Source organism: Eurosta solidaginis, chromosome 2 (genome assembly GCF_040869045.1).
Source record: "Eurosta solidaginis isolate ZX-2024a chromosome 2, ASM4086904v1, whole genome shotgun sequence".
Lineage (NCBI taxonomy): Eukaryota > Metazoa > Arthropoda > Insecta > Diptera > Tephritidae > Eurosta > Eurosta solidaginis.
In genome coordinates, this window is record NC_090320.1 from 268,792,850 (window position 1) to 268,807,134 (window position 14,285).

The following is a 14,285-nucleotide window of genomic DNA, read 5'->3' on the forward strand; positions in this document are numbered from 1 at the left end:
AAGAGAAGAAAAAAATGTTCGGTTGGTCTGGTATTAAGATGTACACGATGGGTGGCGGTCAAGTCCGGGTTTGGCTGCAGTGATTATGGTTCCTTTGGTTGCAGCTCCGGATTACGGCAAAAAACCCAACCCAAAAAAGAACAAAATTTTTGTGATAGGAGAGGTGTTAAATTGATTAAGCGGTTCTTGAATAAATACGAATATGCGCTACTATGTCATATAAATTATTTGGTAGCCATAGCAGTGTGCCATCCGTTAAACCCGACGGACTATATCGGCAGATCCCATTATTAGAATTGACATGGAACACCCTGTAGTGCATTTCGTTGCCAGCAGGTGTGTAGTGCCGTACAAAAAATAAACTTTTAATTTTCGGGCTTGAGATTTTTGTACCCAGCGGGTAGACGGTGCATGGGAGCGACATTTTTCGCTGGTATAATTACTTCGCCAGGGGTCTTGGCCGAAAAATCCAGGGACAATGAAAAAAAGAAAGAAAAACAATTTTTGTTTTCTAAGGTACATTCGTGCGCTTATGGCTTTAGGTAAACGTGTGCGATACCACAGCGTATGTAAGATAATTTTTTTACGGCAACGAAACGAGTCATATGCGAAGAGTATTAGACTTTTGTGATCCGATCTTGGAGTACTCCACAAATTTATAGGTACCAAGATAATTGTTTTCATGTTACTCTAGTCAATTGAAATAATATTGGGTCTAACAGAAATCGGAAATATATTTTTTTTAATTCCAGTAGTAATCCATTGAGATTTGAGACTGCCAAAAATTTTATATTTCAGGGAAAAAACGATTTCGAATAGCTATAAGTGCATACAAATTTATTGTGTATATATATTTAAATAATGTATATTTATATATATATATGAGTATTATGAATGTTTAGTAAATTTTAACGCCAAATACATATGTACGTACTTACATGTATTTATAACGCAAGTAAACGAAATACACACATACATATGTACATATGTGAAACGAGTTTTTTCTTTACTACTTAGTGTATACAAGTTTTGGAAATTTTTTCAATTTTTACTTATATTTTAGCAGCTAAAAATATCAATCTAACTAAAACTTACGTTAAATAAAAATTTACCCAAAATTGACTAATGCCATTTCAAAAAACAACCGCGCATATGTATTAAGTATGAATGTCATAAAAAGCTACATATTGTCTTGGAACGATTTATATTTAATGTATGTATATTAATTTGTTTAATTTCTGTGGATTTTTCTAATTGGTGTCGCTGTAATGTTTCTATTTTATTTTTACTTCTTGTCATACGAAAATCAAAAGTAATTTTTAAACACTTGTATTAATTCTAAGCCCCAAATTAAAAAAATTAACTAAAGTGTAAAACTAATTTAACTAAAAGTGAATAAAATTAATTTTAAAAGATATATCCACATAATTACTAATATATATAATATATATACATATACATATATATATAATTTTTTTTTTTTTTCAATTTAATTTCTTAAAACACAAGTAACAAATAAATTGCATTATACATATCTTCTTTTGATCAATTTTCTTTCAATGCATTTATACTTTTGATGAACAATATAATTTTTTACGTGTAGTAATACTTTTCGTTCCATGTGTGCACACTTTGCCTTACATTTTTTTCCATACATTTCTTTTTTAAATTTAACTAAATTTCAACCCCAAAATTTTGTTTTTATGCGAATTTTTTTAAACTTTGTTAATTTTTATTCATATACTATTATGTGTTACCTACTATATATTTGAATATAGTATTGTTTAGTTTTCTCTTAACGATTTTGAGATTACATACCAACACCAATGACTCGTTATACGTTGCCTGCAAGTAAATATAAAATATTTGTATATGTCAAAAAAGAAAAGGGGAAATGCTACAAATCTTTGAACAAATTTTAGTTGTGCGGGGTTATTTATAAGTATGTAGTGTAAAAAACTAAATCTTTCCCCGAATCATTTATTAAATTGATTTTGTTTTATCGGCCTATTGATAAAGGATTCAGGTTCGATTCGAACTCAAGGCCAGAACAATAATTTTTTTTTTAAGATTATTGTTTTTTTAATTAAAAAAATTATTGTTATGGCGTCTAGCTCGAATCGAACCCGAATCCTTTATCAATAGGCCGATAAAACAAAAACAATTGTTAATAAATCAAGAGCACCTGGGAATGTCAAACAAAGTAATTGACAATAAACAGATCCAACATTATCAGTGTCTTGCAACAGATGGCGGAACGCTGAATAAATATAGTTGATAAAGAGGAATAGAAGTAGCAATTTATCAGTCAAACAAACCACCGCTGTATAGCTAAATGGTTAGCGCAGCGTGCCTAAAGCGTACTGATGATGAATGCTTAGCACTCTTCGAAATGGATCTATCTGCGCAGCTATGGCAGGTTGTCTGAAAAATTTTCTACTTACTATTCCAAAAACAAAATACAATTTTTCAATTATAGAAAAATTAAAAAAACAATAGTCTTTAAAAAAAAAATTATTGTTCTGGATTGAGCTCGAATCATTTATTAAATTATTCCAAAATAATACTAAAAAAGTCCCAAAGAATTCCTGACATGATCCTGAAAATGTCATAAAGTAAACACCAAACGTTCCGAAAGTAATACCAAACTGGTCGCGAAGTAACCATGAAAAATGTCCCGAAAGCAATACCGAAATAATGCGAAAAAAGTTCCACATGGTCTCGAAACTAATCCCGAAAAAGTTCAAAAGTAGCCGTAAAATAAATAAAAAATTAATGCAAGGCGCGTTATACCTCCGAAAAGATTTAGGCCGAACTTCTCTTTCTATTTTCATCGTGGTCCTTTGAATTGTTTCCTTACAAATTGGCGAAACAGAACCTACATGTTATACGGCCACTCCGAACACCATCTGCAAGCCAGATGAGTTTTCACTGCGAAGCTTTTCATGGCAGAAATGCACTCGGAGTGTTATTAAATCGTAAAAAGGCCGGAAATCGTTTCGAAATAATACCGAAATTGTCCTAAAATATTCCCAAAATGGCCCCAAAAAATTATATATAGGGCGTTCCAATGTGCCATCAAGCTCTGGATCACGATCAAATATCACTGACTCCGGATCAGTATTATGAGAGTTGGCAGAACATTTTGTGCCTGTTATTTACAAACCTTTTTTGCCGAATCGCCCCATACAAAATATCAAGCTAATAACCAGCGCTATTACTTAACAAAAGGGTCGACATTTAAAATACACACGTTCAAAAATGTCGGAGGAAGTATAAAAAGGTGCGTTTGAAGCTAGTAACAATCGTCCAAAGGCTGATATTAACAAGTACGGAAGTCTAAACTCGGGTGATCAACCGTGGTCAACCGCATTCCAGAATTTTCAATTCAAGAATTGTATTGTGGTTTCCCGCAAAAAGAAGCATTAGGCCACGATCCTCTTCTGAGGAATTTTGTTCAACAAATTGTTTAGAAATCTATCTGCGTCTGCGCGACGAGAAGAAAAACCCGACTTACCGCCAAGGTGTACGGAAGAGATCCATTTCTAATAATAATAACAATTTGGTGTGATATATATCTGAGGAGATTAAGGTCTAGCTTTCCATTCAAATCGAAGGCTACGTATCGTGTATTCGTTTTTCTACGAACTGGTTCACCTAAATACATGTTTGTGCCGCCCCAAAAATTTATCTGCTAAGGCGGAGGAACGTTTGGTGCCAAGGTAATGCCGAGGGACAATCAATACGATTTATACAAATTCTCTTAAATATTTTTGATGGATAGGCCAACACACTAGCTCTACACCACGGCGGCAGACTTTGAGACCGTTCAGCGCGGTAAATTCAGCCTCCACGAACTATCATACTCCAACTGGACGATAATGTTTAGCTAAGCTGCGAAGAGCTACAGCGTTTTTGCTGGCGTGGGCAAGTTATGGGAAGATCTCCACTGGGTTCGAAGAAGCAGGTGGGGGAAGACTTTGATCTCTCTTGGTGGACCCTGTTGGCGTCAGTTCTCGCGAAACAGGGTTAGCTGGAGTGACTTGCTACACAACGAACAGCATCTCCTAAACGGTTAAGCGCCAATTAAAAAATGTATCTTCCAACCGCGAGAAAGAGGACCAAAACAAATCAAAGAATACCTCCAAGATCATTTTTTTACCGCAGTAGCGAGGACACTTGAGACTGCTGATCTCTTATAAAGTGAAATTTCAGCACATTTAAGGGTTAAAGACGTATCAGCCAAGTGAAGAAGGATGAATAAAAAATCAATAGGGGTGATCTCCAACATTCGCTTCTTAATTAGAAGAGATTAAGAAGTAAGGCCTTTTCTTTCGTCCCTTTGCAAAAATAGGACTGTTGAGGCATCCATTATATTGGTAACTCATTTTTTTTGCCATATACACAAAAAACGATTTCAAAACTTTTCGAAATATTTTTTCACTTTTTTCATAAGCATTTTATTTTTTTGGCATTTAAAAAAAGTGAAAAATGTTATACAGTAGTCGCTCACAAATTAGAACCTTTAGTAATTAGAATGACCAGAAATTATAATCGACTTTTTCAATACATTACACGATCTGAAATTAGAATCGAAAATTCTAATTTCTGAGCGTATTTTTCTTTTTGTTGCAAAATAGATATAAAAAGGTGAATCCCCAATTTGTTCATGTTACCCTCGTAGACGTTGAATTTTCTGCACGGTTATGTACAGTTTTTGTGTGAAATTTGATTCGCGTGCACGAGTGTTTGTTTGTTTGAAAGTAAGAGTAATTCACGGAAATGCCAAATAAACATAAGAAAAATACTTTGTCCTTGGAAACCAAAAATTCAGATCTTGGAAAAACTTGACAACTCGAATAATTCATTCATTTTAAACGTTGTTTCTAATACCTATCATGAGGCTAACAAAAAATCATTGCACATTGCTGAAAATTAGTTATGAAGTTTTTGTTTCATTTTAGGCTTTTTTAATGTGTTTCTATCGATCTTTTATGTATTTTTAATGAAAAAATATATTTATTGTAATTGGAGTTTTTGTTTTTTGAATTTTTTTTTTTGCTTTAGCGTATAAAAAAATATGTGATATGTATTGTACCGGACTGTTATCTTATGTTTTCTCGCTTTTATGAATAAAATTGAATAAAATAAAATGTCATTGTAGTTTTTTAATGCAAATTGACTTAATTTTTAAGGTTTTATACAAATAAAAAAACGTCCAGGAATTAGAATTTTTCAGAAATTAGAATCACCCTAAAAACAAAGTGGTTCTATTTTGTGAGCGTCTACTGTACAAAAAATTTTTTTTGTGTTTTCTTTGGTTTGGCATTTCCACAAAGTTTAAGAGAGTGATTTTAAAATTATGGCCGCCAAGAAGAGTAAATGGTTTTACCTGGTAATATTTTTATCATGCTTCTTACTGTGAGTGTAAATTTTATATTTTGTCAAAAATCATTTCGAATTTTGACAACCTTCAAACTTAAGCGCGGTATCGATAACGCTAAAGAATTTATTTTTCCCCTTGTAACCCAAAGTTGAAGTGAAGTTGTTTGATTTGAAAATATTGTGACGAATATTAGCATCACTAAGCTGATACTAAATAAATAATCAAGCAACAATAAAAAAAACATACATGAACACATCAATCATCATTTACACACATATATAAACGGCAGCGAAGAGATAACGCACTGACAGAAGTAGTCATCAGCCGAAGTCGTGACTCACACATACACACGCATATATGTAGCTCTATTACCAAGCTGGAGATACAGCAGTTCTAGAAGGCGAAACGGCTAGACTTCAGTAGAAATATGCGAATGAAGCAACGGAGAGTATAAAAGCAGCGCAAGCTGAGTAGTCAGTAATCAGTTTTCATTTAAGCACGATATTGGTTGTGACGTATAAGTGTTATTGTGAAGTACTCTCAAAGTAGCCCAATAAAGACCATTTTGCATTATTGAATATTGGAGTTATTTATTCAACAATTTAGCGATTCGAACGTTAGCAGAAAGTTGCAAATAAGCGGAATCTCACTAAATTCGTTACAATATTATATTTTTAATATTCACATTCTTTACAAAATCATTTGAAACGTACAAGGATTTCTTGGGCATTTCCTGAGCATTTCTTCAAAGGTCTAAGAAATGCCCAAGAAATACTTCCAGGCTTTAATTTATGATTGCATCACTCATCTCGGAAGCAATTAATTAAAGAAATTGAGTAGTAAAATAGAAAAATACATATTTTCAAATAAAAAATTTTCAAGTTAGGCTCACAAAAATTCTTAATTAACTGTCGATAAATTTCGAATGATAATTTTTTCAAACGTGATTTAAAAAATTGCAGTATGCTCTAATACATATTTTCGTATATATAAATGATGATCGAAAATCAAACAAATTAAGTGCAGTCCATTTGCCAGGAAATTAATCATATGCCGTTTTCACACAGAAACTTAATCGCATCACAATTCTATTTAATGAAATAACTATGTTTCCCTTTTCATAGAGAGCCTTTTGTTTCATTAAGCGAACATCTGTCAGCAGCCCCAAAAAAAATATTTTGTTTTTAAAAAATTGTTAAAATGGAAAAAAGCCGTTTCCTCCTTAACTACACTATAGAGCAAAAGTGAACACTTAGAAATCAATTTTGCAGGTTATGTCATACACAAAACGTAGTGTTATAATATGACAGAAATCAACCAGGTTATTAGCATTGCCATTGGTTTTGGAGCAAAAATTAATTAATAAACAAAAACAATAACAACAACACAAACTCTATCAATCACAAGTGATGAAAGTGAAGAAATTGAAAAATTTGGCCACTCAGTATTGCAAAAATGGCCGATCAAAGAACATAAGGAGTAGCGAAGCGAAGCTTCTGGCACGTTCCTTAATGAACGGGAGGGCAAAAACAACAAAAAAGGCAGCGCAAAGTACTAATTGTGAAGCTAGTGTGTGGACTGCCCGGCGTGCGCTTAAAGGAGTTGGTTGTTTTCCTGCAAGAAATGCCCAAAAACCTAAGCTTTCAGCAAAAAACCGATAAGCTCGGATAGCGTTTGCAGCACGTCATAAAAATTGGACTATTAATGACTGGAGACGCGTTCTGTGGTCAGATGAATGCATCTCCAGTCATTAATAGTCCAATTTTTATGACGTGCTGCAAACGCTATCCGAGCTTATCGGTTTTTTGCTGAAAGCTTAGGCTTCTTGGCCATTTCTTGCAGGAAAACAACAAACTCCTTTAAGCGCACGCCGGACAGTCTACACACTAGCTTCACAATTAGTACTTTGCGCTGCCTCTTTTGTTGTTTTTGCCCTCCCGGTCATTAAGGAACGTGCAAGAAGCTTCGCTTCGCTACTCCTTATGTTCTTTGATCGGCCATTTTTGCAATACTGAGTGGCCAAATTTTTAAATTTCCTCACTTTCATCACTTGTGATCGAGAGAGTTTAGGTTGTTTTGCAACTTCCCGTGTAGACTTGCCCAGTTGATGCAGCTTTTCTACCTCCGCTTTCATATTGTTGTTACGCGGCTTCACTTCGTAAATAAAGGTTAATATTTCCACTTTTCACAGCGAACTAGGACAAACTGATCATAGCTGGAATAGCTAATACCAAGTCAACCCCTTATCTTAGTAAAATACCGAATAACGGTATTAAACGACGCTTCTACTTTATTCGAGTGCAAAAATTTCAATGGGTGCAAAAGTGAACACTATACCTATCCTTACTTAAAGACGAATTGTGTTAAATGCATTTGTCATTGTTTTTGTTTATTAATTAATTTTTACTTCAAAATCAATGGCAATGCTAATAACCTGGTTGATTTCTGTCATATTACAATACTACGTTTTGTGTATGACATAACTTGCAAAATTGATTCTTAAGTGTTCACTTTTGCTCCATAGTGTATAAATACAATCAAAATAAAATGCAAGCGGAACTATCCATAGACGTTGCCCCTAACCAAATATGTGCCTATTTTCGAAAAAGCCATATTATCTTTTGCAGCAAATGCAAAGAAAATTATATTTTGAATTTTTTCGTGTTTTTCTATTTTTCGTTAATTATTGAAAATAATTTATTTTTGATTATCATTTGTTACATTGACAATAAAATTCGAAGCACTAAGCAAAGCCGACTGGATTTTCACTCAATTAGGCATTCAATAAAGCAATAAAGAAATAATTAAGAATTTGTATTTTGTATGGAAGATTGAGTTCAATTAGGGCTTTAATGTAGAAAACTTGACTAATTATTTCATTAAGCCTCTGTATGAAATTGGCAATATATTAATTAGGAACACATCAGTTTTCAAAAAAAAAAAATAACCCAAAACGAAAATTTTAAAAATAAAACAGAAAAATGTCTTTAAAACCTAAAGCTTATGAATGAAAAGAAAAGCGCAAAAGTGTATGTAATATTAAAAAATTAAATATATGTATTTCAAATCAATCTATTACAAATAAGCAATTAATTAAAAGTAAATTATGAATTTACATAAATATTTTTTTAATTAAGCTAATGTTATACAACAATTACGTGCATTTAATTTACATTGGCATAATAACATAAAGTAATATTAATTTAATTTTTAAATAAATATTAAATATCATATATTCGTAGCAAAAGAGTAGGCATAGTATCAAGCTATAACTAAGTTTATTTATTTCATTTATGATAATTGAATATTATTAAGATTGTTTTAAACAAACAATAACACTTAGATAGTAGAAAAAGAAAATTAAACTTTAAATACGTAATATTAGAGAAAATATTATTGCATAATTAAAATTAATTTACATCACGTGAGCATTTTGGTATTAAACATAGTATGAAATAACTCAAAACACTCAAAAAATACAAAATAAACAAAATTTCAAAAACTTTAGATTTATTGGAAAAGGGTCTTAAAAACCAATTGATCGAAAAAAAAACGTTATGGAAACTGAAGAGATTGTGCACCCGGTCTAGCATCAATGTAGACAATGAAGTGTTCATTAGAAAAACTGAATAGCGAAACAGCTATTGTCACTTAAACAAATTTACAAAAACAATATTTGGAATGGATAGACTTGCAGGACTAGATGCACACTAGACTGGGTCGAAAAAAAAGTTGCTAATGTCCGCCCCTAAATTTAAAGATTATGTTGAGAGGGTTTCGGAAAAATTTTTTTAAATTTTTTTTTTTTGATCCTTCGAAATACAGCCGAATAGGTTTTTTCGTTGTAACGTTGTGACGTCCGATTTTTAAAATTGATATGTCATTATTTTGGTCGTGAGAAGCTTCACATTTCAGTTTAATGTCCTTTTAAGCTATGAAGTCGTTTTCACATGACTAGGTCAGCTAACAAAATTGTACCCAACCCAGTCCAATGCACACAATCTCAAGATTGAAAAAACATACCTATTTACAAACTATTCAAGAGAGAAGAAACCATATTAAATATTGGCAATCTTTTAAGGCTTCACCTAGGAAATAGTATATGGCCTATGTATTTATATTGTAACGCAAAATAGCGGAATGCATAATTGTAAGAAAATGAGTTAATACAATGTACAACAAATTTAGATGTTTTCTTTATTAAACACGGGTATTTTTTTAGAAAAAATGTTGTCTACAGAACATTTTTCTCAACATACTTATAATGCAGTATATTTAAGCAATAGTTTTACACTTAAAGGTTTGGGGGGTCACATAAAGCATATGTATATTTGAACGAATTTCCGTTATTCCTTGTCAAATTCGGTTTGGAGAAAAGCCGGCTTCGGCGTAATGCCATATTCACGAAAAATGACACTGAAGATGGCACAACTCCAAAACCGTTTGTTTGTCTTCAAAGCCAAATTTGACGAGGGATAACGGAAAATCGTGCAATATACATCAATATATCGTCGGCTTATATTCAATACCCTCTATCAGCGAAAACACAGTTTTTCAGGAGAGCAAAAACCCGTTTTACAGCTACATTGCTAATAATGTGAAGTTCCATAGCGAAGGCCATGACTTCGGGTCTAAAGTAAATATTATCAAAAACGACAACGGCTTACGTACGGACAGACTGACCTGGTGCAATCAAAGTCTTTTTCGGCACTCATAACAATGAAGCCAGGCTAATCCTGTTCTCGCGATCGATTTACATATATATATATGTGACCCGGCCTATGAAAAGGTTGCATATGACTCAAAAAGAAATTGCGAGAAACAGCTGTTAAAGATAAACAATGCATTTCTTCAGTTTCTTAGTAGTTTTTCTTTTGCATTATGAACAGTCATGCCCAAAAGGCAACCAAAAAAGGCAAAAGAGCATAGATGAGATAAGTCTGTGTGTGTATGTAAAGAGCGATGTTTTTTTTTTTCAATGTAAAGCACAAACCAGTTTCTGACCGAAAAAAAAATCGTGTGAGTGCTCAGATTTAAAAGCAATGCTGAACAAGTAGGACGTGTGTCGCTTGTGAATAATGTCTGTCAAAGAAGAATTTAGCGAGGTTTTTCAAACATATTTCTGTGAAAACGAAGAGAATGATGATGATTCTTTCGATATTGTTGGTATCAATTACGAGGACGAACTACAAGCATTGTTTCAAGCTGAAGGTCAAATGGAAGTGGATGAAAATATCATCTCCAGAACACTTCTAAGCAAGTTAGGACTTTCTAGTTTTCACCACGAGAAAGAGCGTCTCAAAAACTATCGAAACCAGAAGTCATAAAACAACTTTTTCATAGTCCGGGTCACATATATATAATAAATTTATTTATTTTTTTTTTTTTTTGTTGCCGAGCCGTTGATGGGCAGCGGTTTGTCAAGCGCCGAGATCTGAGACTGCTCAGCTTAAAGACAACAGAAGCAATCGTTTTATACATTAATTATTAAGAGTGGTGAGCAGTCTTTTTTATAGAAAAAAGGGAGTCCGAGCTATCAAATGTGTTTCGAGTGAGAGTTATAATCTTGGCATAAACACCGAAAAGGTTCATTTAGTTCAAATAATACCTAAGCATACGTATTGCTGATAAGAGAAATTTTCAAATCGAGAATTAATACCATTTCAGCTAAGTGTTAAAGATGGCATTAATGTCATAGGTAAATCGAAGATCAAAACTCATTTTCGTTAAAATTGCTGAAGGAGATTATTAAATATAAGCCGACTATATTCAAATTATTTGCCTTAATAACAAACCATATGCATAGTTGTACGACAAGGAGAGAGAGCTTAGATGAAATAATACAAAACGACACAAAAATAAATAAATAACTTTAGATTATTCAACTTAAATTAAAAATAATTTTAGCAACATAATGAATAAAGCAATTTACTTTTGCATACATTTTTTAATAATTTTTTTAAAATTTTTTATTTGCTACTTTTGTTTGCCGCCTTCTTACCGGATGTCACAAATGGGCCAACATAATTGCTAGGGAATAGTCCGGATAAACCATTTAGCTCACCGCGCCACCATTCAGGCTCATCGCGTCCCAATACGCTGATAATATCATCTTTTTCGAAAGAGAGCTCATCATCATTTTGTGCCTTATACGGATACAATGCAATGACTTTGTCTGTGAAATTAAAAGCATTTAATTAGTATATCAAAATCGAATTGTGCTTGTAATAATGATGGCGCAAAAGAAGTGACTACGGCAGTAGTCACAAGGTTTTTTCTTTCTAATTTACCCTTAATTGTTATATTTAAAAGTTTACAAGAGAAGCCGTGCTTGAAAGCGCCCATCAGTTATTACTTGCTGGCAGCAAGTTGCTGATGAATTTTTCGTGCACCTTGCATGTAGTAAACCCTTGCAGTTTCACTTTTAACAAAAAAGTTGCTACCATTTTATTTTTTACTCACCTAAAATTTGTTCTGTCATTTCAATGCGACTACCCGATACTGGTGTATTTCGACCACTATTACGACCGCCTTGTAGCACTTTCACATACGTTGCAGGGAACCAACCAATTTGTCGACGTCTACCTTTAGCTTGTAGTTCGCCTTCCCACCAGCCCGAGTCGGTTTTCTTTCTTATCATTATTAACTGGCCGCGAGTCAACGAGAGTTGTTCGGGGCTAGTAGCTTCATACGGTGCAATAACTTGTGCAATTTCTGAGCGTTTGGCGCGCATACCCTGCCGAGATGAAAGAAAGTTGATAGAAATATTAAATTAATTAATATAAAAATTATTAATTTTAGTGTATATTGAATTAATATGAATTTAAATCAAACATCACAAGAATACAATCTAATGATGCATGTAACTACAAATGAAGGTTTATATTACTTTGGTAGGTAAATGTATAAATATAATATAAACAAGTAAGGAAGGCTAAGTTCGGGTGTAACCGAACATTACATACTCAGCTGAGAGTTTTGGAGACAAAATAAAGGAAAATAAACATTTAGGAAAATGAACCTAGGGTAACCCTGGAATGTGTTTGTATGACATGGCTATCAAATTAAAGGTATTAATGAGGGTTTTAAAAGGGAGTGGCCCTTAGTTGTATATGTGAAAGCGTTTTCGAGATATCGACCAAAATGTGGACCAGGGTGACCCAGAACATCATCTGTCGGGTACCACTATATATTTATATGCAATACCACAAGCAGTATTCCTGCCATGATTCCAAGGGCTTTCGATTTCGCCCTGCAGAACTTTTTCATTTTCTTCTACTTAATATGGTAGGTGTCACACCCATTTTACAAAGTTTTTTCCAAAGTTAAATTTTGCGTCATAAAACCAATCCAATCACCATGCTTCATCCCTTTTTTCGTATTTGGTATATAATTATGGAATTTTTTTTTCGTTTTTCAATATCGAAAAAGTGGCCTGATCATAGTCGTCCATTTTTAATACCAAGATAAAGTTGGCTCAGATAAGTAAGTGAACTAAGTTTAGTAAAGATATATCGATGTTTGCTCAAGTTATCGTGTTAACGACCGAGCGGAAGGACGGACGGTCGACTGTGCATAAAAAATGGGCGTGGCTTCAACCGATTATCGTCATAGAATAGATGCATATACCAAATTTCACAAGGATTGGTAAATTTTTGTTCGACTTATGGCATTAAAAGTATTTTAGACGAATTAAATGAAAAAGGGCGGAGCCACACCCATTTTGAAATTTTCTTTTATTTTTGTATTTTGTTGCACCATATCATTACTGGAGTTGAATGTTGACATAATTTACTTTATACTGTAAAGATTTTTTGTTAAAATTTGACTTTTTTTTTAAAGTGGGCGTGTTCCACACCGATTTTGCTAATTTTTATTTAGCACACATAAATTAATAGGAGTTATCGTTCCTTCCAAATTTCATCATGATATCTTCAACGACTGCCAATTTACAGCTTGCAAAACTTGTAAATTACCTTCTTTTAAAAGTGGGCGGTGCCACGCCCATTGTCCAAAATTTTACTAATTTTCTATTTTGCATCATAAGGTCAACCCACCTACCAAGTTTCATCGCTTTATCCGTCTTTGGTAATAAATTATCGCACTTTTTCGGTTTTTCGGACGGACGGACATGGCTAAATGAATTTCTTTTTTCGCCCAGATGTTGTTGTTGTTGTTGTTGTAGCGATTAGGTTACTCCCCGAAGGCTTTGGGGAGTGTTATCGATGTGATGGTCCTTTGTCGGATACAGATCCGATACGCTCCGGTAACACAGCACCATTAAGGTGCTGGCCCGACCATCTCGGGAACGATTTATATGGCCACATTGAACCTTCAGGCCATCCCGCCCAGATCATTTTGATATATACAAAATTAATATACTCTGTGAGCTTTGCTCAGCTGAGTATAAAAATAGGTTTGAAGGTTGTTCACAAATTATTTACAGGCGTCATGGAAGAGGTGCGTGACATTGGGCGACTATACGATTCCGCTGTTTCATTTTGACTCTTTGATTGTGTATTAATTTGTGAGACTTCCGTATCTAAATCTTCATTTGTACGCGTCTCATCGTGTGCGGCTACAGCTGATGATTTTACAGTGGTACTATGATGCTCAAACGCTTGCATTTCTGCGCTTATATCACTAATTCTTTTTTGTTGTTCTTGTTGTTGTGTTGCTATAACAGTTGTGTCATTACTTGTGATTTGATCGTGTGATGTAGTGGCTGTTATGACGTTGTTACTAGTGCTAAAATCAGCATTACCATTTTCCTGTGACAAAACGATGATGTGACAAAAAGGCGGCAATGGAGGAGCAGCATTTGAAGGAAATGTGGAAAAGCAATTTATTGTATTAATTTGTTAGTTGGTTTGGTAGTACAATATACAATACGTATGTT

At 33.6% G+C, this 14,285-nt stretch overlaps 1 protein-coding gene across 4 annotated transcripts in view; it reads right to left on the reverse strand.

The window, feature by feature from the left end:
- Positions 1-1,175: 1,175 nt before the first annotated feature.
- Positions 1,176-14,285, reverse strand: part of Dap160 (dynamin associated protein 160) — a 30,015-nt gene continuing 16,905 nt past the window's right edge. Inside the window, exons 10-13 of one of the 4 annotated variants that reach the window (XM_067767934.1) lie at positions 13,831-14,157; positions 11,849-12,122; positions 11,388-11,561; positions 1,176-1,845 (exon numbers count right to left, since the gene is read on the reverse strand). In XM_067767934.1, coding sequence (XP_067624035.1) covers positions 1,835-1,845; positions 11,388-11,561; positions 11,849-12,122; positions 13,831-14,157 — 786 coding nt within the window. In that variant the 3' untranslated portion in view covers positions 1,176-1,834. Of the gene's footprint in view, positions 1,846-10,705; positions 11,562-11,848; positions 12,123-13,830; positions 14,158-14,285 lie in introns of those variants that run through there. The other 3 variants (XM_067767933.1, XM_067767935.1, XM_067767936.1) reach the window with 3 other exon arrangements.